Below are 27,730 nucleotides of genomic sequence, written 5' to 3'. Positions count from 1 at the left end.
TCGATGCATGCTCGATGCATAGTGACTCGATAGAGCTTGATGGTGGCTCGATATGAGTGAGGCATTTTGGCTTGATAGTGATCGATGATAGCTTGATAGTAATCGGTTAGGCTCGATATGAGCTCGATGCTCCATTGTTAAGACATATTCTGATATAGCTCAATGCTTACTCAATAGAGTTTTGTTGTTGCTCGATGATGGCTCAATGGGCTCGATAACAGCTTAATGGCAGTGTTTACTTCAATTTTCTTATGATTTTTTTTTAATTTTTGCCCGATTCTGTTTAACATTCTGTTTTCTTACCAATTGTTTTTATGTATCGATGTAGATGCCGAAGTTGCTTGTTCCGTTTCAAGATCACTTTCCTGGCCGAGTCACATATAGGGGTGGTAGGATTTTGGTTGATATTAAGAAAAGGTTTGTGGAGCTCGGGCTGATAGAAAGGGCTAAGGAATCCCCTTTCAAGCAATTCTTCTTGGTTTCGGAGTTTCATTTCTCAGGGGTTTTGGTACATGAGCTGATGTTGAGGAAAATAGCAAGTCAAAAAGAAGATGAGGTACATTTCTTTTTGGGCTCGAAGTCCTGTAGATTCAGCGTGGGATAGTTTGCTCTGGTGACGGGGTTGAATTCAATTCTGCACCGTCACAAGCAGAGTTGGATGAGCGTGTGACCAGTGACCGCTTGATAAAGGAGTATTTCAATGATGCTGAGAAAGTAAAGCTCCTACAATTGGAGAATGCTTTCAAAAGTTGTACTGTGGTCGAAGGTGTCAAGATGGGTCTCTGTTTGTTGGTTGAGGGGGTTCTAAATGCCATAGAGGGAAAATTGAATATATGGCGAGATATACTGAAGATGGTTGAGGACATAGACTACTTCTTCAGCTATCCATGGGGGAAGTTCTCTTACAAGAGGCTTTTAAATTCTTGTAAGAAGGACATGCAATGCCAAAAGGCTATCTATGAAAAGAAGGATGCCAAGGTGCAACAGGAGTCGAAGTACACTTTTTATGGTTATGCTCCGGCATTACAGTATTGGGCATATGAGGCCATTCAGCAGCTTACGATGGAGTTTGTTGTGAGCTAGGGAAATATGGTCTCGAGGATGCTTAGTTGGTCACACCGGAAGAATAAGGATTTCACCAAGTCTATCCTCTCCCCGATGTTATCAAAGAACACTATAAGTTATATTTGATTAACGTTAAGCAGTTATGTTGAGCTATATATTTATCTTTTATGATTATTTTAGTTAAATCAATGTTTTATGTTGTTTGCAGTTGATCGTCCTTCCATTGTTGAAGCCCCGACCATCAAAGGTCGATTATTACAGCTCCTTGACTCCAGGAGATGTTCCCCTATATCCCTGCCATGGCCAGGATCCTGAGGAGTTTGATGGGGAGGACAAGGCGGCCATGGATTTTGAGAAAGTGGCCGAGATAGTTTCTCAGGTTACCCAGGCAGCAAAGATTTTTGATGATGTTGTCCCTAAGGTGGAGGAGGTTCCCACCCCTCCCGTTGCCCCTTCTGCAGCCCCAGCCCCCGTTCTAGCCGATATCAAAGAGTTGATGCAACGGTTGGAGAGAGTCAAGGGTCGACAGGAGACCCTCCTAAAGAACCAGTGACCATGGACGTAATTAGTTAGTTCTAGACATTTATTAAGGAAGGACCAAGGGACTCCAGGGCATATTCAGACTCAGAGTCACTAGATATTCCAGATGACTTTTAACTTGATCCAACAACTCCTCCCACCATTGTAGTGACACCTGATGCTAGGACTATGGGAGTCGCTATTGTCAACCCTGAGGAGGTGCATGAGGTTCAGTTTAAGAAGAGAAGACGCAGGTCAGAATGGTTTGAGGACTACACGTATCCAACGAGGAAGAGCCTCGCACTTATGCAACTATAGATACAGAGGAGGCATTGGTGCTTGACCCTCTTAAGAAGCCAGATGTCAAACAATATAGGACACTCTGCAAGTGGATGCTTGGAGACATCCCCAACAAGACTCTGAGAGATGTGAAGACAAGGTGTCACGATCCAGCATGGCTTCTAACGTGGAAGACACCCCGGTCGTGGCTCGATGATGGGGTAAGCTATTCATTTAAAATGTTAACAAATTCTATCATGTTTTAAAAATTGTAAGTTTTGTTTTGACTGGCTCAATACGACTCAATAGGGACTCAATATGAGCTCGATGGGGTTGTATGAGCTCAATAGGAGCTCGATAGGGGCTCGATGGGGGAACAAGGTGGGTTTTGAGGTTAAATGTGTGAACTGGCTAGATATGAGCTCGACATGGCTCGATAGGGTTCGATAGGGGCTTGATATGAGCTCAATGGGGGGGTTGTATGAGCTCGATAGGGGCTCAATGGGGGATCAAGGTAGGTTTTGAGGTTGAATGTGTGAACTGGCTAGATATGAGCTCGATATGAGCTCGATGCATGCTTTTCAAACTACATTTCACCCATTTATGCTGATTTTTGCTCACTTTTCTTCCGTCTTCTCTTTGTAGCATATTGATTCGGCACAATACATGCTTCGTAGGCGTCGCCAGTTATTCCCAAAGACATATCGCCAGAGTATTGTTGTGATGAACGTGATGTTCTCACAAGTGATACCTGGCAAATATGATCAATACAAGAACAATACTAACAAAGAAAGGTACATTTGGGATGCTGATGTCATGTCCATGGTGACAGGCCTCGAGCAACAGTTTCTAGGGTCTTGGTCAGGAGTTCAAGATGTATATTGGTGCTAGAACTATCAGCAGTTGTTGCGAAATTAATAGTGTGTGCAAGTGTACACAGTCGTCAAACAAGTAATAAAGTGATAAGTTAAGTATCGTCTCCACAGGGATTGGAAATTGGAAATTAATTCTCAAAACTAATTACTCACAAATTGGTTTCAATGAAAATAAAACAATGAGATTAAACTAAATTAATGAAAAGTAAACAAAACTAACAAACAAAAACTAAGAGAAGAAACAAGCTAGAATTATTAAATTGTCCTAAAAATGTAATTATGGTAATAATCCTACAGATGAATGTTATAGCAACTGGGCAGAGTTGATTAGGAATTTAAATATCATAATCATTTTTCCAAAGTATTTATGGTTTGGTTCTTTAATTAATTAACATATTCCTATGCCCAATTAATTTCAAGAACACCAATATAAGTGCAATTCCTCTAAGTCATGCAAGGTGATAATATATTCCTACACAATCGCAAATCCAAATCTAAGAAATTAAGAACTTGCATCATTCAAGTTTGTCTCCATTAACATTAATCGTTCCAGAATTAATATTAATTCATCAACCCACAATTGGTGATCAAACAAAAGTAAGCATTAGACAATATACACACTTGAATAAACAAAACTCATCCACCAAAACATTCATGCAACAAAGTACCAAATCACAATTTCAAATCAAGAAAATAATACTAGCAAAATAGAAATTAACTCGTAAATAGATGTGCAAAAATACAAAATTCTAAATTAGAAAAAGATAAAAAGAAAAACCCATATGGAGTTTGTCACAAGACTCCAAGCTTTTTCCCCAAAATCCTCTTCTTCTTCCTCTTGATTTTTTTCAAATCTCTAAATAAAATTGCTAAAGAAAATACCAAAACCTAAAACTCACACTCAAATAAAATATATATTTTTCTTTTTCTTCATTTTCTGGGTGTTTTTCTCTCTACAATGGCAGCTCTCTCTAATATGGTGGCTGCTCCAAGATATAAGAAGATAAAGTTCTCTCTCTAGGGTTTCAAAAATGGGTATAAACCCTTTTCTTTTTCTTCTACACGTGGGGACCACTTTTTTTTCCAGAATTTGTCAGCTCATTTCCACCTCATCCTCTCACTATTCAAGTCTCTCCACCTCATTTAATCACTTGTCAAGTGTGCAAACTTTATGTTGCTGGCTGCACACACTTTGTTGCAGCAAAGTTGACTGATGTTACAGCAAAGTGCTAGAATTTCAACTCCAAGATGATTTCCTTGCACATGTTTCAATAAACTTTCCAAGCACCCTTTCTTTTTTCCTTCAAAATAGATACCACATTTTTAGAACATAATCCTATTATTTTCCACAAGATTTATCATTAATTAAAACAAAATACACAACAAAATTAAAAGACAAAATGACTAAAATCACACAATAATAGCACAAACACTCTATTTCACTTAAATTTTTAAGTCAAAAGCTCAATTAATAACTCTAAAATATAGAGTTATCACACCCCCAAACTTAAATCATTGCTCGTCCCGAGTGATGACTCTAAAAGAAGAAATACAAGAAAAACCAACTAACTACTAGACAGCATAACAAAGAAACAAAAGAAAATACACTACTACAAAGAGGAGATGCTTAATTAGTATTTGGCCTAACAAGGAAAATGCTCTCAAACTTTTATTGATGATGATGATGCCTCTTGTAAGTGTTTTCAACCAAATTCCTCAAATATTAATGATGTTATCAAACCAAGAATCAAGTGTTTATCCCTAAAGTGTATACATATAGCTCTTCCCAAACATTCTCAATTCTCCCTAAAGTAAACTAGACCTTGATCCTAAAGCCTAATTATTGTTTCCATAAGTTGACTTAATGATTCACTTTCCACTAATGTAGACAAACACTAACTAAGGATCAAAAGGTCTTTAACAATCTTTTAGCGTAAGACTTAGGTGTGGATGGTTAAAATAAGTCATTTTAGGCTCAATTCACCTTAAAAGCACCTTAATTTTCCTAAAACCAAGTAAGAGCTCACAATCACTTCCCCAAAATATTACCCCCAAAAAATCAAAGTCACTCTTGCCATTATTCTTTATTGCTAACATAGATAGAAACAAAGAAAGAAAGAAAGGAAATGAGACATAATGCTATATTTTTTTTATAAGAGGCTACACCCCCAAACTTGCTTTTAACTGTATGAATATAATTTGCAACTCTTTGATTTTTATTTTTTTTTTCACCTTTTTTTTCTTTTTTTTTTTCAGTTCTAGGGTGCACTCTTTTCTTTACAAATACACTTTATATATATATATATATATATATATATCTAAATGTAAATAAAACAATGGCAAGGACACAACATGAGATCCACTCCCCCCAAACTTAAAATGAGATCCACACTTCCCCCAAACTTAATAATCAACATTATCCCCAACGTTAAAAACAAAAAAGGAAAACAATATAGCACTCACCAAAATATCATTCACAAAGGCACACTCCTCTCACCCTCCCTCATGATGCAACACTCAACATATATCCAAGAAAAATCAAGGTGCTCAAAGGGTATGGTGAATGGATATGTATATAGCTAGGCTAGCATGTGGTAAAGAAAGAAAGGGAGTCTAGTAAGCTCAATGGGGTGACTAAGGATAAAAGAGTATATAATGGTTGGCTAGAAAGGCTCAAATGGTCCAAAGATGGCCTAAATCATGTCCTTGATTTGGTGTTGTCTAGAATTTCGCCTCAAGGGAACCACTAAGCAATTCTAGAAACTTAAGCTCTCCCAAAAATCTAGCTAACTTTAAGGGTTCAAGAAATTATTGGACAAGCTATGCACACAAAATTGGGATCTACACTATCATCAAGATTTTTAAAACTCCATTAAAAGTTGAGTACTATTAGCTTAGAACACTAAACAAGAGGCGAGGTGGATAGGTGATATGAATGCATATATATATTTAGATTGGTCATCAACGAGCCCCAAGTTAAGTGCTAACTAAAGCAAGCAAAATCCTCTCAAAGACAACAAAACAAAAGAAAGACAATGACAAATTACACAACCAACACCACAACACAAACACAAAACGAAATGACTCAAATTAACCAATACAACCAAAATGACTAACCAACCACCCCTCCACATTCAAGAGAAGATGTGGTTTTATTGCACTTGTCCCATGACCAAAGACAAAATTAAAAATTGTGAACAAAAGCACATGGCACCAAACAAAACATCAACAAAGTCATAGATTAAGAAATGCATTCAAAACTTCAAACAAAAACTAATCACAAAACAAAGAAAAAGTAGAGAGTTGAGTTGAGAAATGCTCATTCAAAAAGATGGTGGCAGCTGCACAAAAATTTGGAAAATTTGTTGGAGGATTCCATGAAATTCTTTCAATGCACTACCCAAAATAGCTTTGTGAATCACAAAGAGGCAGCCAAATCTGCAATGGCCAATCAATAGGTAAAAGTTCTAAATCCCAAAGGTCTCAAGTGAGGCAAACCCAAACTGCTACAAAAAGTAAGGCATGAGATGAGTTTCAGGGGTCGAGTTAAGTGGGAAAAGGTCAGTGATGAGGAGATTGAGGCGCTGGGGTTAGGTTCGTAGCTCAGTTCATGGTGAATGGGTAGGGGTGAAAATAGAGGCTCAATGATTTCTGGGTTGCTCTCGGATGATTTTGGTGTTGATGGGTACTCTCAGGCCTGGGCGTGGCTTCGGGGGCGGCATTGGGTGTCAGGCTCGTGGGAGGCGGAGATGGCTGGGAGGTGGATTCGAGTGGGGTCGTGGATTCAGGTGGCGACGAGGTTGGGTGGTGGTGGCGTGGGCTCGCGGGTTTGTGAGATGGTAGGGAGGTGGCTGCGGCTATGGGATGCGGCTGGGTTGATTATAGAGAGAAGGGGAAGGGGAAGATGATGAAATTAAGGTTTCAAAAATAAACTAGGGCTTTGGGCATGTGATTTTGGCCCAAATTTTACTTTTCTTGTGTTTTAACAACTTTGTTGTAACATCACAGAACTTTGCTGCAGCAACAGCAAGTCAGAGAGCAAGCCCAGAATTGATGTTGTAACATCATAGAACTTTGTTGCAGCAACAGCAAGTCAGAGAGCAAGCCCAGAATTGATGTTGCAATATCATAGAACTTTGCTGCAGCAAAACCAAGTCAGAGAGCAAGCCCAAAACTAATGTTGTAACATCATATGAACTTTGCTACAACAAAAATGCCTCAGAATATAACTTCTATTTCTCCTCAAAAATTGCTACAACATCACCCAAACTTCACAGCCCCTTTTTGAGTCCATTTTCCAAGAAGTTCTTGATTTAAATTCGTCGGCTTGACTTTATGGAAAAGTGCTCATCAAAGAGCGGCTTTCGCCCATAGAGAGTGGCATATGCCCTCACATATGGTTCTTCATTATGAATGCCCTCAAGCTTGGCGAGATGTGAAATTGACAGACTCGTGTGCTCAACTCGACTTGCTTTTGATGATTGAGTATGGTGGATACCGAGATACGATGCTATTGATGGCAGAGGAGGTGGTGGCCAAAAAGGATCTTCATATGTGTATGCTTCCATGACTAGTGGCTTCCAAAGTTGAGAATCAATGACTTGTTGCTCTTGAAAGTGTTGCATAAGGGGTAGTGGTGGGTGGACATCTAATTTTTCAGCATTGTTTTGCTCAAACATTTTCTCAACGTCTTGGGGAGAGATAGAACTTGACAAGCTTGACTTCACTATTTTCTCTCCTTTTTCTTTGCTACTTTGGATTGAAGTGGGCTCCTTGTGCCGCTCCAAATTTTCCCCAAGCTTCTCTAACTCTTCACCACCTCTCAAAATGACCTCCTCACTTTTCTCTTTTCCCCTTGCATTTTCCATATCACTAAGCAACTCTTTGGCCAATAACCCAATTTGATTCTCCAACTTCTTCAAGGATGCATCTTGGCTTTGAATTAAGGCATCACTTTTAACCATAAACTCCATCATCAATGCCTCAAACAAACTTGATTGATCAACTTGGTGAGGTTCCTCTTCTATGATAAAATCTTGAAAATCCTCCAATGTTTCCTCCCATGGTTCTTGAGTGCAATCTTCAAAAGTAGGCTCCATATGGCTAAAATTGTTCTCCAAAACTTGGTTGGTTATTGGAGAATGCAAACAATACCACTCATCGTATTCCACCATATCTTCCAACATCCAATAGGCTTCATCAATGGATAATTGGTAGAAATTGGTGGTACCATCTCCTCTTTCTACCCATTCTCTTGTGGTGGCATGCAACCCATTGAGAAATACTTCAAGTAAACACTCTCTAGAGAAACCATGGTAAGGGAACCTCATGAACAAATTTTTGTATCTCCACCATGCTCTATGTAAAGGCTCCAGGTCATGTTGAACAAAGTTAATGAGGACTTGCCTATGAGACATCTCAAGTTCCTCGCAAAAGAACCAAACAAACAAGGTGTAAAATGGAACTAGGAAATATAAAAATAAACAAATGAAAAATAAGAAACCAAATTGACAAGCAATTGATTTTAACAAACAAAAATTTCACTAAATTCAATCCCCGGCAACGGTGCCAAAAACTTGTTGCGAAATTAATAGTGTGTGCAAGTGTACACAGTCGTCAAACAAGTAATAAAATGATAAGTTAAGTATCGTCTCCACAGGGATTGGAAATTGGAAATTAATTCTCAAAACTAATTACTCACAAATTGGTTTCAATGAAAATAAAACAATGAGATTAAACTAAATTAATGAAAAGTAAACAAAACTAACAAACAAAAACTAAGAAAAGAAACAAGCTAGAATTATTAAATTGTCCTAAAAATGCAATTATGGTAACAATGCTGCAGAGGAATGTTATAGCAACTGGGCAGAGTTGACTAGGAATTTAAATATCATAATCATTTTTCCAAAGTATTTATGGTTTGGTTTTTTAATTAATTAACATATTCCTATACCCAATTAATTTCAAGAACATCAATGCTGGTACAATTCATCTAAGTCATGCAAGGTGACAATATATTCCTACACAATCGCAAATCCAAATCTAAGAAATTAAGAACTTGCATCATTCAAGTTTGTCTCCATTAACATTAATCGTTCCAGAATTAATATTAATTCATCAACCCACAATTGGTGATCAAACAAAAGTAAGCATTAGACAATATACACACTTGAATAAACAAAACTCATCCACCAAAACATTCATGCAACAAAGTACCAAATCACAATATCAAATCAAGAAAATAATACTAGCAAAATAGAAATTAACTTTTGTCAAAAAAAAAATATAGAAATTAACTCGTAAATAGATGTGCAAAAATACAAAATTCTAAATTAGAAAAAGATAAAAAGAAAAACCCATATGGAGTTTGTCACGAGACTCCAAGCTTTTTCCCCAAAATCCTCTTCTTCTTCCTCTTGATTTTTTTCAAATCTCTAAATAAAATTGCTAAAGAAAATACCAAAACCTAAAACTCACACTCAAATAAAATATATATTTTTCTTTTTCTTCATTTTCTGGGTGTTTTTCTCTCTTCAATGGCAGCTCTCCCTAATATGGTGGCTGCTCCAAGATATAAGAAGATAAAGTTCTCTCTCTAGGGTTTCAAAAATGGGTATAAACCCTTTTCTTTTTCTTCTACACGTGGGGACCACTTTTTTTTCCAGAATTTGTCAGCTCATTTCCACCTCATCCTCTCACTATTCAAGTCTCTCCACCTCATTTAATCACTTGCCAAGTGTGCAAACTTTATGTTGCTGGCTGCACAGACTTTGTTGCAGCAAAGTTGACTGATGCTACAGCAATATGCCAGAATTTCAGCTCCAAGATGATTTCCTTGCCCATATTTCACTAAACTTTCCAAGCACCCTTTCGTTTTGCCTTCAAAATAGATACCACATTTTTATAACATAATCCCATTATTTTCCACAAGATTTATCATTAATTAAAACAAAATACACAACAAAATTAAAAGACAAAATGACTAAAACCACACAATAATAGCACAAACACTCTATTTCACTTAAATTTTTAAGTTCAAAAGCTCAATTAATAACTCTAAGATATAGAGTTATCAGCAGTCTCATTGGTTTACCATTGAGGCTTCTATTTCTAGTTGGACATTCACCATATATGATTCAGACATCTCGGTGATTAGTGACACACAGATGGAGGAAATTATGAAGTCATTGTGCATATTCTTTCCTTCTCTACTGCTGCAAAGTAAACTATTCAAGGATAGCTTGATGTTGAAGATTCCTGCATCTGGAAAGAAGCCACATCAGTTCATATGGCGCTGCCTACAACGACATGAGCTCACTCAGTCCAAGAGAAGGTAAATAACATCATCTTTATACTATATTAGTTTCTAAGGAAATTTATAGTACTGGACATTTAATGTTCAGATGTTTTTTACCGTGGAGATTGTGGTGTGTATGCTATCAAGCATATTGAGCATCTCATTTCCAGCCTTCCATTGGAAACCATTTGCAATAAAAATATAAAGTTGTTTAGGAACAAGTGGATGACAGACTAGTGGTATCAGAATGTGTGACCTTGACTTGCTTCCATACCATCAAATACTTGTATATTTTGTTGTTTTATGGGACATATTTTACAAGAGCGATTATGATAGGTGTAATACCCCGAATTTCCTAATAAGGGTTAGGACCTTGATTAGGAGGCTGGGAGCGCCATAATTGATTTATGATGTTATTTAGTGATCATATGCATGTTTATGTGAATTACATTATTATATGATGATGAATGCATGCATATGGGTATATTTGTAATTATAAGGGCATTTTGGTAATTTGGCCCGTTGAGGGCGTAATTGTGTATTTTCGTGCATGTGGGTGAGTTTTGATTGGTACCACATTATATGTGGATTTGTTCGAGCCTTTCGGCATGAGACGATCATGAAATGCAAGTGTTCGGTCTGGTCATAACGGGATTAAGTTCGAGGCTCGGGGTGAATCTCAGGGTGATTTTAATGATTAGAGCATTATCGGGAATTAAAGGGTAATGGGATATAATTTATTGGTGTTTGAGAATATTAAGAATAGCGGGAATTTGAGGGTGTTAATTATGATTAACGAGATAGGTGGGAAATACCAGTTTTGCCCTTGGTGGCTGTTAAGGTTTCATTTTAGACCTAAGGGTATTTAGGTCTTTTCACCCTTAGAGTTGATATAAGCCATTAAGGCTGTAGAAAGAAGAGGAAAGCAGAGTGTTGCTTTCCTTCCCTCCCGATGGTTTTTCTCCTCCATTTCTCTCTGGATTTTCAAGCTTCTTTTGAGGAATCAAGCTGGGATAAGCTAGGGTTATGCTCCACCATTGATGAGGGTGTGTTGCTGAGATTGAGGTGAGTTTTTAGCCATTAAAACTCTTGGTTTCGCTCTGTTTTCTTAGTTGAGTTCCAGCTGATTTTTGGGTTGGAAAGTTAGGAATTGATTGGGGTTTTGGCTAGGGTTCTTGTGGTTGTGATGCTTGGGGCATGTGAGGGTGGTATTTGGGTTCATTTGGGATTCAATTTGATGTTTGGAAGCTTTTGGTTTGGGTTAGAAATGGTGGAATCGAAGGAAGGATTTTCTGGGCGGTTGCTAGCTGAAGGTAGCGCTACAGCGCCCAGTATAGGGCGCTACAGCGCTACCTGCAGAGGAGGCTAGGGCGTTTTGGTTCTGAGAAGAGCGCTGGGGCGCTAGGAGGGTAGCGCTGTAGCGCTACCCTGTTTCTTCAGAACCCTGTTTTGAGTGTTTTTAAGGGTTTTTGGCTCGGGGTTACAATCCTTAAGGCCCGGGATCGAATCTACTCACCGTGTGGGCATGTTTCGAGGTCCCGAGAGTGGGGTTTAGATCAAGACCCTATCTTTGTTGATTTTCATTAATCGGAGGTTATGTTTGGTTATGACTAGGTGACTACTAAAGGATTAAGGATCGATCGTTCTCAAGGGTCGTTCTTGTTCTAATTCTCGCTCGAACCAGAGGTAAGAAAACTACATCCTGTGTATATGTGACATGCATGGTTATTCTTGATGCATGTTGGATGTTTAAAGGTAATGCAGGAGAAACATGTGATTAGGACATGCTATGTATACTGAGTATGATATTGTTCAGAGCTTGAGCATCTGTGTTTATGCATGATCCTAATTGTGCTAGTATTTGTTAAGCATGTTGAATGCCCTATATTCGTATATTGGATATGTGATATATGTTTGGTGGCATTGCTTACTTGTTTATGGCACTGACTAGTCAGGGACACTGACCTAAGAGTCAGAAACGGCACAAGCATCCTGAACGCAGGGCCGAATGAAGATTAGATCTAATCGATATCAACATTGAATGACTCATATGGGGTATAACTTATAAGCGCTTGGCTAGTCTAGGACTAGTTACTCAGAGCCAAGGCCTAAAGCCTAAGTGACTGTTTGTCACATGGCTAGGGAACAGAGTTCCATGGTTATGACTCTATGGTCATGAGGAAGGTTATGTTGGTGACTAGTCATCATGCACCTATCCTACTTAAGCTGGTGAGATGATCACTTATCCATTCGATAGGATTATGCTGGTGACTATTTCACCAGATACCTATCTTATTTAAGCTAGTGAAAGGATCACTTATCCATAAGCATCGGTGACCCTATCATCACATGGCTATTGGGAACAAAACCCACCTTAGTGACTATACCACTGTCACTCTTCTGTTAGGGCTAAAAGCCCTTAATGGCTATTATGGTCATTGGTTGATGTGTTATACTCAACATTACGTGAATTCATTTGCCTGGTGGAATAGGGCTATATTTGCTAGGCGTGTGCCTTATGATTTAATGACATGTTATTACTGTTCATGAGCATATTAAGTTTTCTTTCCGACTCACGGGTGCTATGTGGTGCAGGTAAAGGCAAAAGAAAGCTGGACCATCCTAGAGCTGGAGAGCTTAGGTGACGATGTGTACATATGCGGCTGCTCGACTGCCACGGCCGAAGGTTGAAAGAGGAACTAGGGTTAAATCCTGTTTTGCCGCTTAGATCGGCCTGTTGTAAATATTTCCTTGTAGTAGACTCTGAAATTATATCTTTGGGATCCCAATGTATACAACAAACGTTCTAATGAAACGTTACATCTTAACCAAAAAATTTAATCCCTAAACCGCTAATCACACTTAGTTACACGATTTTGGCCAAATGACTCGATTAGCGAGTTTAGCACTGGTTACAAGGCACACTGTAACGGTCCCTGGAGTTTGGGGCGTTACAATAGGCTCTTCATTTTTTATGATGATTGTATATATACAGGTTCTTTACATGTTTTTTTTGTGTTTAGGATTATTCTGTGATAACTATAGAAATATAACTATTGTAAATGTATTATCGAGCTGTTATCGAGCTATATTGAGCTGCTATCGAGCAACATATATATTCAACCTTAAATTTAATTTAATAGGCTATTATCGAGCAACCATCGAGCTCATATCAAGCAGCTATCGAGCTAAGAAAACAGTCAGGTTTAAAATTCATTTTGACAAGTCTGTCATCGAGCAGTTATCAAAGCCCATATCGAGCTATAATCAAAATATCGAGCTACACAGAATTTGGTTACACATTTTAAGTCCAAACAACTCGTTTAGCGAGTTAAGCACTATTTTAAAACACAGTGTAACGGTCCTGGATTAGTAGGGCGTTACAGGATGCTTGCTCCCAATCATTCATGTTTCTTTTAGAAGATCTAGAATATACTTTCTTTGAGATATAATAATTCCATCTTTGGATCCGGCTACCTCCATTCCAAGAAATTATTTGAGTTGTCCTAGATCTTTGATCTCAAATTTTGAGGCAAGAAATCTTTTCAGATTCTAAATTTTAACTAAGTCAATGCAAGTGAGGATAATGTCATCTACATAGACAATGAGTATTGCCAGCTTCCTTGTTGGAGAAAACTTTACAAAGTATGATTAGCCTGGCATTGAGTGTATCCAATCTTTACAACTGACTTTGCAAACCTATCAAATCATGCCTGAGGTGATTGCTTCAAGCCATAAAGGGACTTGAGAAGTTTGCACACTACCCGACCTTTGGAATATTGTTCTAGTCCTAGTGGAACCTCCATATAGACTTCTTCTTCTTCCAATTCTCCGTTTAGAAAAACATTTTTAACATCCAACTAATATAAAGGTCAGTCACAATTCATAGCAAGTGATAACAGAACTCTTATTGTGTTAAGTTTATCAACAGGGGCAAAAGTCTCATGATAGTCAACACCGTATGATTGAGTGAACCCCTTGGCAACCAACCGAGCTTTGAATCTATTGATACTCCCATCTGAGTTATATTTGACAGTAAAAATCCACTTACACCCAATTGCATGTTTTCCGTGAAGCAACTCAGTGAGAACCCATGTACCATTTTTCTCAAGTGCATTAATCTCCTCATCAACTTCAATTTTCCATTTTGGATCTTTCAAGGCCTCATAAATATAAGCAGGAATATGAACATGACCAAGAAAAGAGACAAAAGCTCAGTACATAAGAGTTGGTTTCCCATAAGCAACATATTTTTCTATGGGATGATGAGGGCAAGTTCTAACACCCTTCTGACGAGCAATGGTAAATCAAGATCACTATCAATAGGAGGAACTAACTCACGAGTCATCGAATCCATACCTTCAGAGTTTCCAAGGTCAAGAGAGCTTGGATGTGTGTCTGAACAGTCTTGGTTTTGTAAGTTGACCTCTATATTCTCAGGTTTTCTCCTTGTATAAACACGAAGTTCTTTTTTTCCTACATCAAGTTATGCTTGATTTTGAGGAGGTGATGAATTTGGAAGAGTGTTTATATTTTCTAAAGGAGCGTTGACTCATGGATGGTTGACTGAAGGACTCCTTGTGAAAGGAGAGGTAGATGGGTTGACTATATTATTCGGACTCAAACTTTGTTGGTTGTGCACAGGAGGATCCGATATTGAAGAGGACTCAGGTGATTTTGGGATAGTAGAATGCTCATGTGTCATGACATTAGGTTGTGGAAAAGCAGCTTGATTATCTTGAAGAGTTTCCTAGAGCTAATATTCCCTTGAATACTCCCCTTGAATATCAGCCCTTGGAAAGAAAGATTGATGTTCAAAAAATGTAATATCCAGAGTTGTAAACTTTTTTGGTAAACGGAGAGTGACAGTTGTATTTCTTCTGAGTGTTGGAATAGCCAATAAAGATACATTTGCGAGACTTTGGATCAAGTTTTGATCTTGCATGATCATAGACATGGACAAAAGCAAGACAGCCAAAGACTTTGAGTGGTAATTCTGAGGAGAAGGTTGAGATATGAGGATATGAGGCTAGCAACACATTTCTTGGGGTATTGAAATGTAACACACGACTTGGCATACAATTAATTAGGTAGGTGGCGGTGAGTAATGCTTCTCCCAAAAAAAGTTTAGGAACATTTTTTGTAAACATGATAGCTCGTGAAACATCAAGAAGATGTCTATTTTTTCTCTCAGTGACTCCATTTTATTGTGGAGTATCAACACATGAACTAATATGGATGATTCTTTATCCAACAAGTATGGATCAAGAATGGAGTTAAAATATCCCTTCCCATTGTGAGTTTTCAAAACTTTCATTTATTGTTTGAATTGATTTTTAATAATAGAATGAATATTTTAAAAATACATGTCGTTTCTGATTTTTCTTTCATGAGAAAAGTCCATGTTGTTCGAGTGTGATCATCAATGAAGGATACAAACCATCTTGTCCCATTAATATTTTTAGCCCATGGGGGTCCCCAAATGTCACTGTGTATCATAGTAAAAAGGTTGTGAAGGTTTATATGAAATGCTAGAAAAAATATGTCGAGATTGTTTTGTAAGTTGACACACTTCACAATGAAAGAAATTTGACATTTTATTGATAAATAAATGGGGAAATAGTTTTTTAAGGATAACCAAAGTTTGGATGTCCAAGGCGGAAATGTCATAACATAACAAGATTTTCACTAGGAGTGGAAGCAGAACTAAAAACAGACTTAAAAACAGAATTAGAAACACGACTAAACTTGCGAACTTGCTTATTTGTAGGATTGTCCTTGAGAAGATAGAGACCATCATGCAATTCAGCACTACCAATCACCTTCCCTGAGCTCCCAACTTGAAATTCACAAACAGTAGGATAAAATTTAGTCACACATTTGAGATCTCTAGTGTGCTTGCTAATATATAGAAGATTGCAATGAAATTTAGGGACAAAGAGAACAGATGGGAGAAGAAGGTCATCTGATAGTTTTACAGATTCGATCCCTAAACCTTTGGAAAGGGGTCCATCAACAATTCTGACTGTATGAGATTGAGTACACGGTTTGAAGGTGGTGAAGACTTGTAAATCACCTGTCATGTGATCAGATGCCCCGGGATCAACTATATAAGGACCTGTGTTGGAGTGAGCAACAAATGCATGAGAGGTTGTACCTTGTGGACTCATCAAGCTGGCATTAGCTTCGGCTGAAGGTAAATTTGATTGGCTTTGCTGAGCATATGCCCGAGAAGCTTCTACAGTGCATCAACTTGATCCTTGAAGGTAGAGATGACCTCATTAGATGCGCCTTCAACAGTGGCAGCCATATGAGCTCAACCTTGATTTGTTCAGGGTCGAGGTTTCCAGTCTGCTGGCTTACCATGGAGTTTCCAACAAGTATCACAAAAATGATCAGGCCATTTACAGTGCTCACACAAAGGTCTTCCCTTTCAAGGTCTGTTGTCTTAAGAGGATGAGTGAGTGATCATGGGAAATCCTTCAGTGTACTGTGGTGTCAGGCATCATCAGTCTTTTGCGAATTTCCTATTTCGGATTTTAGAAAAAACTTCATGGATGGAAGGTACAGGTTTGAGACTCATAATCCTTCATCTGACATGATCAATGTCTTTATTCAGACCTAATAATAATAAAAATCTGAACACCCTTTTTTCTCAACTATTGCTTTGTATTGAGCACCATCAACAAAACACTTCCAAGAATAAACTTCGAACATATCAAGGTGCTGCAAAATCTTGTGATCGATAGTGTTGTAATATTGAGTGATAATGGAGTCTCCTTGTTTGAGTTCAAAGAGTTTTGTTTCTGTTTCAAAGAGCTCAGAAGTATTATCAGAACTTGAATATGTGTCATGGACTGCCTCCCAAATTTCTTGAGCAGTACAATATAAGAGAAAATTTTCACCTATTTTAGGCAACATAGAATTAATAAGCCAAGACAATACCATATGATTTTCAAATTTCCATTGAGGATAGGTGGAGTCAGATTCTTTAGGCTATATAATAGCATCAGTGAGGTAGTCATCCTTTCCTCTCCCTGAGATATACATGAGAACATATTGTGACCAATGAAGATAATTTTGGCCATTGAGTTTGTGGCTTGTTATTGGGAGAGGAGTGTTTTCAAGAGTCTGAGAAAAATTTAGGGTAATCGGCTAGACTGAAAGACTAGGTTTGGAATGGATTTCTGTAGTGCCAAAGCTGACAAGTATGGAGTCATCAGAGGAAGTCATCTTTCACGGTCTTGGAGTGGTGCGAAAGGTGGCTGGACTCGTGACTGGGCGACAACAGCATTGCGACTGGAATTCCTTGCTCTAGCTAGTACGAATGAACGTCGAAGGTGGAGAAGATGATCGCATGTTGGTGAGAGAACAGAAAAAAAAAACAGAGGAGACAATCGACTAACACAACTTTGAGACCATGTTGAATTTCTCTGAATTATTTTATTAATCGTATAGAAAGGTTTACAAGTTGTAAATATATGCCAAAAGAAAGAAAATCTCTAACCTCAAATTATGTTGTGAACAAAATATCCTAAAAATTAGGACAATAAATAATAAAATATCTATACATGGAAAGAAATAAAAAAAAAAATTCTAAATCCAGACATTCCTCTTTGCCATGGAGACCTTTCTCCTGACAATTTTGATCTCTTAAAGCAGCGAAGCGAAATAAAATTCCCTTCAAATGGAAAAGTCAAAAATTCAGGGATGAACCCTGACTCATTCTCAGCTACACGAAGCTGTGCATATCTCAAAAATTTCATCTTAGAGGTATCCTTGTGAACTGCCAACAATCCTCCACTCAAGGACCCTAGAACCTTAAACACATGAAAATTCCAAATGTTCAAAGAGATTCCTTCAATACCAATCCAATTATGGTTACAAGAAATTTTTCGATTCTGAGATTGACTTCCCCAACTCCACGACACAAAAGAAACCGATGAAAAGACAGAATGACCATTGTACCTCTAAAAACCAAATCCTTCTTCTCATCGTCATTTGCACACCAAATAATCACCCTGTCATCCAATAATTGTGAGAACTGCAATTCTTTCCCCAACTCACGTTGAATCCCAATCTGAATTGCTTCCTAAGAGACATGACCATCATTTCTAACCACCAGAACAACAAGTTCCCAGTCAAAGATATTTTTCCCTGATGGGATAGCAATGGGACGACTCCCCCCAACCCCTGAGTTCCCTCTCCCTAAAATCCCTTTAACTATCGAGGCCCAGGATGTCCCTTTTCCAACCTCCCAAACAGTAGGCTGTGAAAATGTCTTTTTACTCTTCTTACTGACTAAACAATGTAGGCAATCCGACAAATCCCTCCATCCCGAGGCCTTCCCTTCCTCTGGTACAATAATCGATTTAGAAACTCCATTACTAAAAACTGATATCTTAAAAAATACACCTCTAACATTATGGTAACATTCCAAGATCACTCAGGGATTTGTTCCTAAAAGGCCCTTCTGAAACTCGCCCTTTGACTTTCTTTGGACTAAATTAACCCATCCACTTCCTCTAACAACCATGCTGCAACATGCAACGAGATGACTATCTCGTACCCAGATAGCCTAGTCCTCTCACAAACCCTAACCGACCTTCCATCAACAGAGAAAGTCAACATGAACACCTTATGTTCAATTCTGAAACTTCAATAATGATTGTTGTTATTAGGGCAATCAATAGCTGAACCATTTTTACGTCCAAATCCAGTGGGGAAATGGATATTTTTCTTCCCATAACCAGTGGGGTTATGGTGCACTCCAAACCTCCTCCAACCATGGCCCCTCCGTGCAAGCTAATAACTCTTTTTTTTTATTCTAGCTTTCCATAATTATGGACTGAAGGCTCCGATATGAAAAAGAATAAGAAAAACAAGTCATTGTTTTTAGGTTCATAAATTATAAACCCTTTGTTTTATTCTTAAGTGCATACAAATTCTGTTTTCACTCTAATAGTCTAGTGTGTTCACTTTATTTGTAGGTTTGGTTTCATAGTTAACTAAAATTATACTTTTCGTTGAAGAAATTGTATTGGAGGAATGATTTCTATAGTTTTAATTTTTTAATGTTGATTTTTTATAGAATTTAGAAGAGTTTGAATATCTTATACATTCATTCGTAGTGGAGTAGGTTCTGAGAAATTTGTGTGATGCGGTGATAATGGAAGGTTGAGAACTTGTGTGTCTTAGTGAAGTAGGTTCTGAAAATGTGTGTTATGGTGACGTAAGGATGAGAACTTGTGTGTTGTTTGATTGTTTTCATTGATATTGATAGATCATTAGGTTAATATAATAGGAGAAATGTTGTCCGATTTTCTATAGATCTAGTTATCGTTTTTTAAAACTTTTGCATGCATCATTATTTTGATATGGTTTATTATGTGGATGTAATATAGGTTAGATCAAACTATATACATGTTTACCCAAGATGTTACTTAAACTAATTTTGTCGATGATGTTGAATATGTCCCTTCAACAAATACACAAGAGGCACAATCTTTTGGTAATACAAGAGATGCAAATAAGGATATAGGTACAAAAAGAAAGAAACATCTCCTTCATGAAATCATTTTACATTGGAAAAAATTGATGGTCAAATGAAAGCAGTTTGTAATTACTGTGGGAAGAAATTAGTGAGAGAGAGTAATAAGGGGACTAAACATTTACTTGTTCACATTGAAAGATTTCTAGTATGAAATGAACAACTTGCCATGAATCCTAATGCAAGCCCCTCAATCACCTACAATTTTGATCCTGAACTAGGTAGAAAAAAGTTGCTCAAATAATTATTCTGCATGAGTACCATTTAACGATGGTTGAGCATAGTGAATTTATAGACCATTCGAGTACTCTTTGTCCTATGTTTGAAATGGTATCAAGGAATACAATTAAGTGTGACATTTTGAAAATATATAAGGTTGAGAAAGATATACGTAGACAAATTTTGGAAAAAAAAATAAAAATAGAATAGTCATAACCACTGATATGTGGACAGCCAATCATCAAAATATGGGATATATGACTGTGACAACCCATTTTATAGATGACTCTTGGAAGTTGCATAGTCACATTATGAGTTTTAAGTATATATCATGCCCACGTGATGCTTCAGCACTTACTGATACACTAAGTTCCTATTTCTCTTAATGGAATATTGAACACAAGATCAATACAGTGATTGTAGAAAATTGTACTACTAACAATGCAATGAATCCCCTTTTGAAGGACCAAAATTATTTCTAGTTGTTTCCTTATAAAAGGAAAGTTACTTCACATGCATTGTTGTACGCATATTTTGAATCTAATTGTTAGGGATAGTTTGTCCGTTATTGGTGATAGTATAGACAAGATTCGAGACAGTATTGCTTATTGGTCAGGCACACCAAAGAGGTATGAAAAATTTGAGGACACTACCATTATTTTGAAGTAACATGTGCTAAAAAGTTGTCACTTGATTGTATGGCAAGGTAGAATTCAACATACTTGATGCTCAACACAGCTTCATTGTACAAGGCAATGCTCGGACAATTAATGATATGTGATTCAAGGTATAAAAGTATGCCATCAGAAGATGATTGGATTAAAGCTCAAAATTTGTGTGACATCATATGAGTCATTTGTAAAGGATATGACAACTCAAATGATGTATAAGTTTCAAAAGTATTAGAAAGAGATTCATGGGCTTATGACTGTTGCAGTTATTTTGGACCCAAGGTACAAGTTTATGCTGATCGAATATATTTTTTCCTAAAATTTATGGAAATGATCAATATAAGATTAAAATTGAGAAGGTCCGCAAATTTTGTTATGAATTACTGGATGAGTACAAATCAAAGTTTCTTGATCAGAGATAAAGAAGTCAGCAAATGGATAATGTATCAGCATCTTCTTCAACACAGGATAATCTATCTAATTTTGACACATGATCTATTTGGAAGAGAAATTGGAAGGTAACAAGACTTAAAAGTCTCGTGTTGAATATAATTGTCAAAGATATATTTGTTGTGCCAGTTAATATTATTGCTTCGGAGTCTACATTCAGCATTGGTTGTCACTTGTGGGTTTATACTGAGCAAGACTTTATCCTTCTACATATTGATATGCACTCAAAATTGGTTGATAAATGACAAATAAGGTAAATATACTTATCTTTTATATATATATATAATATTTTTTTCATATTTTGTTGTATTATTTCATATTAATTTTTTTACAACAATGACTCCACTATTCATCATTCACCATGAATAATGAAGGTAATGATGTAGAACTAACTATGGCAATTATTTAAGTTTTTAAAATTTATCAAATAAATTATTAACTTATATTAATATATATATATATATCTTTTTTTAGAAGCAATACATAGTTCATCTTGAAGATTGGGTATCAAATTAATGAAGAAGGGAGATGTCAAATGATTATTCCAAAGAACTAGAAGCGAAGCACTACGTCGTATATATGATAGTTTTATAATTGATTTAATGTAATCAAAATACTTTATTATTATTAATATGAAATTTTTTGAAAATTTATACTTCTCTTGGAAAGCTCTCATTATATTTGGTGAAATCTTGATATAAATGATGATATAATGATATGATTCAATCCAATTCTCTCCAGCATTCCGCACAAAAAAATGCAAAAGAAAAATTACTAATAAAAATATAAATAACATAACAAATGAAAAATAACTTTAAATGTAATTTGATAATTTAAAATGAAATTCAAATTTATAAATTGGTATAATTTATAAGGTTAAAAACATTACATATATACATACATAAATTTTTCAATTTTTTTCTAAAAAAAAAAATTAAACTGGGTCGGGTATACGACCCGCTCCAACTCATCGTATACCCGCTCCAACTCATCTGGGACTAGTCTGATCCGACCCAATTCAAAACACTTATCAGTAGGGCTGCACATCGGGCGAGTTGGTTGAGTTCGGGTTTGTCAGGTTTCAGGTGGAAGAAATTATTATCGAACCCGTCCAAATTACTATTGAATTTTGTCGAGTTCGGATCGGGTCGGGTGGGAAAAGGTCGGGTTTGCTGTATGGATTGAATTATTTAAAAATAATGACACAACCAAATTGTGAATTTTATTATAATTTATTTAGTCTTGTAGCATTTTACTAACATGAATTATATACGTATTCTAATTTCATTCAAACGTAATATTTACCCATGAATACAAGTTCAGTTTCTTTAGTAAAAAAAAAAGGATTCAACAAGAGATGGTGATGTACCTGAGAGAGCTTACAGGTATATTTCTCAACCAAAACAGCTATAGTCGAAACCTGAAACATATCTCCAAATCACTCTGATACTGAGTAACACAGGGAACCAATATAAAATATAGTTACTATCTAAGAACAAGCAAAATATTTTGACAGGGGAAATCTTATGCTTCATCATAGAGAAAATTTAATCAGCTAAGGTCATAATGTTTGGAAGGTGAAAACTGCTAATCTCGAAATATTTCTGCGCACAAGAATAGTTATAACTAACCAATTTAGTATAAGGCATTCATGTAGAAAACTATGATAAATTTCTTACACAAAAAAAATTAGTTATGTTCTTATTTATCATGCATACGCTCTAATTCATAACTTAACTATTATTACACTCTGGCCAAGTGTAATCTTATAGGCTGTCATAACACCATGATATGAAATTTAAATCCTACCAGGTCCAGAAAAGCAAAACATAATTTCCTTCTCGGTTACTGTGTCATTAACACTGATAACTAAAAATAATGAAAAAGATCAGATATTTAAAACATTTTTCAAAATGCAGAAGCCAACGGCAACAATTAGCAAGCAGGTAGAGCAATTCTCTGAGACATAATGTATTGTCAGAGAAAAGATATTCTTGTCAGAGTTAAAAGCACCAGAACTACAAACAAATTCAGATTTAATAGCTCAAAATGTACCTGAGGAACAAAAGGTTGCTGTGTTCTGGCCAAAATGTGTCAGGTAAAACCTCACCTGGGTAGCAACTTGGTGTTAGTTGACCAGCATAATCAAATTGAGAACTTTTTTTGAGAACTAAATTAGAGATGAGAAGGAGCAATATGTCGAACCTCTTCAGCTTCAATTATCTTTGCTGCATTCTACTGGAACAAACCTAACAGCATATACTTCCCACTGCTGTCAGCTTAATTAAAAAAGCTGCTTCATCACCACTAAGTTTTCATTCTGTTCTAAAAATAGAAGAAAATTTTCAGCTATTAAAACAATATGTCTGCATTTATGATTCTATCATGATTGCGTGACCTTAAACAAGAAAATAGGTCCATATTTTCTTTAATACTACTATTTGTGGAATCATTACCATATGGCTAATTTAATAACATTACATTATCCACCCTTACCAAAACAAAATAAAGCAAAAATTTCTTCAATAACTCATTAATGATTTTTCTGTTTCTGTAACCAGTTGTAAACACTTAATTACTACGATCCTAACCGAATTACTATCATTCAGCTATTAGTTTACACATTTTTGTCGTCACTCGAACTCTTAAACCCTGTTGTTTAATATAAATAAATATATACATATATATTAATATATTTATGCAGGGAAGGAGTAACAAATAATCAGTTGCCATAAATTAGTGTTAAATACCTTGAAGAGGTAGTCACAGGGAAAGGAGCTCCACCATTGACTAAACTAGCCAAAAACTCAGTTCTACCATTAGTCTGAATCTCACTTTGCAAGTATTTCCTTTGCTAAATTACTAGCTTTCTGCAGCTCCCCTTTTGTACAAAGAGAAGCAATTTTTGAGTAGTAATAGTCAAAATCATGAAACTGAGATCTTCCTAATTTGTCATGATCTTTTACTCTTCTCTTTCCCTTTGTACTAAATGATCCAAAGAGCAAATCATTTCTTTCAGGAACGGTTTTAGACTCTGACAGGGCAGAACCATCCCTTTCATAATGGGGTTGTTGTATAGGTGATTCGCTGAAATATGAACTACACATCTGAGGTGGAAAAAGTATGGTCACAACTTCATTAAGCAAAGTAAGTGCTTCTTCTATACTTCCTTGCTCACATAAGTAGATGAGCATACTTTCTACAGACTCTGTTTCTTCCTCAGTGTCAACTTTGTTTATCAGCTCGATTACAGACTGGGTTTGAAGCATTTCTCTAATGATACTCCTGGTTTCCTCCATCCTTCCTTTGGCACATAGACCTCTTATTAAATACACAAAACCCAAGAAATCAGGTAATACACCTTTCTTCTTGAACTCAGAAAGGTATTCAAGAGCACCTTCCATATCACCATTATGGCAATACCCATGGATCAGTGCACTGACCGTAAATCCATTAGGCTTAAGGCCTTTGGTCTCAAAATCATCAAGCAGCTTTAGGGCTTCCTCTATTTGACCGGTTTTGCAATAACCATGAATAACTGAGTTATACACACGAATGTTAGGTTCAAAGCCCATGAGAACCATCCTCTTGAACAATTGCATGGCATCTTGTAGAAATCCCTCTCTACATAAAGCACCAATTAGAATAGCGTATGTGACTTCAGATGGAAATAAATCAATCCTCTCTAACGAGTCAAACAGCCGAAATGCTTCAACAAGGCAACCTTGGCAACATAGTGCACCAATAACTGAATTGTAAGATACAATGTTTAGATTAATCCCCTTTCGCTTAGCAAAACCAAACAGATCAAGTGCCTCACTGATATGTCCTTCCCTGCAGAGGTTGTCAAGAACGTAAGTATAATCAAAGATATCCACTGCAGGTAGATTGTTCTCGGCCTCCATAATAAGTTGATACAAATCTAAAACTCTTCCATCTTTTATAAGTTCCTTGAAAAGAATATGTGGCAAAGTGATAGTTGCAGAATTATCTTTTGTTTTTTCTAAAAATGAAAGGGCAATATCAACATCTTTCAGACATAGATAATGTGCTAAAACATTGTTTAACCGAGGTTCGCCAACACCATATTCTTTCAAAAAGCTATTTAAAAGAGTTAAACTTATCTCCTTATTTCCAACTGCAAGTAGACCTTTTATAAGTAAATAGTAAGACTTGCGTGTTAAAGTTAATCCTTTCCTCTTCATTATTGTGAACACTTCAAGTGCAGCCTCAGGATAACATCTCTTGCTCAGGAAACTGATCACAGTATCGCATAAAATATCATACATATCCGAACCCATGTTCTCCATCCTGTAAAGTAAATTTGAAATCTTTTCTGCTCTATTCCCTTCTATGATTTCTTTGATTAACATTGTACAGATACCTACATCCAATGCCAGACTTTTCTCATTGAGTTCAATAAACACCTCAGTTGCCATATCCACTATACCCCTATTACAGAGTTCACTGATAAGACAATTATAGCAGGCAACTGAAGAAATTCCTGTGCTCCTAAACTCATAAAATATTTCTACTGCCTCATCAATTCTTCCGACTTTACAATATCCCTGAATCAAGGTACAATATGTAACAGAATCAGCAAACAAATCCTTTTCTTGCATTCCCTTGTAAACCATATAAGCATCATCAAATGCTCCCACCATAAACAGAGCTTTGATAAGTACATTGCACATAACAACATCCATACAGACACCTTCTTCTTCAAATCTCTTCTTTGTTTCCAATATCCCACTGAAATTTTCTTCAATCATGTACGCATGTAATAGTGTAGTGTAAGTTATTGAATCTCCCGATATGCTCTTGGAAACATCATCCGCCTCAGCTGTCCTCCCAAACTTGCACAATCCATTAATCAAGGTGTTGTAAGTGATAATGCTTGGACTGATCCCTCTCTTCTCCATCTCATTTAGTAGATGGAAAACACGATCGAAATCTCCTTTTTTGCAAGTACCATTAATTAAAGTTGCATACATGAATTCATCAGCTTTAATCCCCAAATCATTGACAATTTTTAAAACATCAAATGCCTCCTCTAATTTCCCTTTCATACAAAATCCCAACATAATGGCAGTAAACGTAATCAAATTGGGTTGCAGTCCACCACTCCTCATCTTCTCAAGAAATCCAATTGCCTTCTCCACATCTCCTAGTTTTGAAAACCCATCTATTAGTACAGTGTAACTAACGGTATCAGGAATTATTCCTTTTTCCACCATTTGCTTGCTCTTCTGAAACACCTCCAATAAAACCCCTTCTGAAATAAACCCACAAATCCAACTACTATAAAAAACAGCATCGAACTCCACACCTTCCTTCTCCAATCGATATACTAAATCACAAACCTCATTAACTTTACCCATCTTACAAAGAGCCTCTACTAGAGCAGTATACATCACTACATTAGGCTGCAAAGCTCCAGAACTTGTAACATTCTCAAAAAATCTCACTGCAAATTCCGGTTTCCCTATTCTACAAAAACCAGCCATAACCGAACTACAAACAAAATTGTCAAAAGGGTATTTCACAACTGTCATAAACTCCAAAACCTCAATCGCCTTACTCATATCACCAAGAGAGCTAAATCGGTAAATCAATGAACAAAAGGTGAAAGAAGAAGGCAAAATACCTCTGCTTTTCAAGCAATCCCGTAATACCAACAATGCTCTTTCTGGGTCCTCGTGATCAATGCATAGGCCGCGAATGAGAGAGTCCCACATGCGATTTGTCGAAGAATTCAAACTTTCTATCATTTGGGTCCTCATGAATTGTTCTGCTTCTTCAAACCTCCGCAATTTTAGAAGAGCCCATGTAAATATTGAACTTGTTTGGGAGTTTCCCTTAATTTGGTTCGAGCTCAATTGAGAGCAAAAGTGGATGATTAAGTTGAGTTTACGAGCTTGGGATAGGAAGATGAGAAATTGATTAATGGATTTGAGAGTGGGAGTGAACCCTTTTTTGAGTAAAGTCTGAAGAGGTGGGACTTTTGAGGAACTAATACAAGAAGAAGAAGAAGAAGAAGAAGAAGAAGAAGAAAAAGAAGAGTGGTGGAGTTTGTAGCGAAGAAAGGTTAACATTGGGTACGAAGGCTAACAGCTTTTGGTGTTTCAGAAGAGAAGGATGAAGGACCATGAAGTTAGCGGAGGGAGACTGCCCGGGACAGATGGGGAGAGGGAGAGCTTTTGAGTAATTTGAGCTTGTATACTCTTTACAAACTTTTTTTTTCATTAAAATTTAAGACATCATTTTTATTAAAAATTAATATATCATTTTTTTTCAACTTATATTCATATTTTTTTTCATATTTTAAAAAATACATATAAATAATATATTTTTTAAATATTTAAATAAAATAAAAATTAAAACAAAAAAAATATGTAAAAACTTGTTAGAATACAAGTTTTTTTCTAAAAGATTATACATTATATTTAAAAGAAATTATGAAAACAAGATAAAATAAAATTATTAAAATTGACAAAAAAAAAATTAAAAAATGTCAAAAAAAAATTATTGAGAAAAAGTGTTAAAAATAATTTTAAAAATTACTTTTATTTAATTAATGGAGTACCTATAAATATTTTTGGATACAAATATAATAGTCTTTTTTTAGTTATATTTAGGACATTATCCTGCTGCCCTTTTCACTTCTGTCCCAAAATAATTATATTTGAGCATTTTACCCAAAAGTGTCAAAGTAATTGTTATGCATAAACAAAGACTGTATATATCAAAGAAGTCCAAATAAACCAGCTAAACGAAAACCAAAAATGCAGGCAGCAAGTTTGTA

The 27,730-nt window shown here is 36.4% G+C and overlaps 1 protein-coding gene across 6 annotated transcripts; it reads right to left on the bottom strand.

The window, feature by feature from the left end:
* Positions 1–9,024: 9,024 nt before the first annotated feature.
* Positions 9,025–27,156, bottom strand: LOC133782216 (pentatricopeptide repeat-containing protein At5g57250, mitochondrial). 6 transcript variants are annotated; one of them, XM_062221449.1, is made up of 6 exons: positions 23,676–27,156; positions 23,131–23,250; positions 22,981–23,035; positions 22,295–22,374; positions 9,832–10,001; positions 9,025–9,617 (listed from the first exon to the last, which is right to left on the bottom strand). In XM_062221449.1, exon 1 carries the CDS (start codon positions 27,018–27,020, stop codon positions 23,757–23,759), a length of 3,264 nt encoding a protein of 1,087 aa, XP_062077433.1. In that variant the 5' UTR covers positions 27,021–27,156; the 3' UTR covers positions 9,025–9,617; positions 9,832–10,001; positions 22,295–22,374; positions 22,981–23,035; positions 23,131–23,250; positions 23,676–23,756. The 6 variants fall into 6 exon arrangements, with proteins under 6 accessions (XP_062077433.1, XP_062077432.1, XP_062077431.1 ...); XM_062221448.1 differs by having other exon boundaries at positions 9,832–10,036; positions 22,295–22,345; XM_062221447.1 differs by having other exon boundaries at positions 22,295–22,345.
* Between the last annotated feature and the right edge of the window lie 574 nt (positions 27,157–27,730).

Source organism: Humulus lupulus, chromosome 6, assembly GCF_963169125.1.
Source record: "Humulus lupulus chromosome 6, drHumLupu1.1, whole genome shotgun sequence".
NCBI classification, from domain to species: Eukaryota; Viridiplantae; Streptophyta; class Magnoliopsida; order Rosales; family Cannabaceae; genus Humulus; species Humulus lupulus.
This window is presented reverse-complemented; position numbering and strand designations above follow the sequence as displayed.

What these genes read in the sequence shown, in the direction of transcription:
- LOC133782216 (XM_062221449.1), bottom strand. Translation starts at nt 27,020, where the DNA reads ATGTTAACCTTTCTTCGCTACAAACTCCACCACTCTTCTTTTTCTTCT.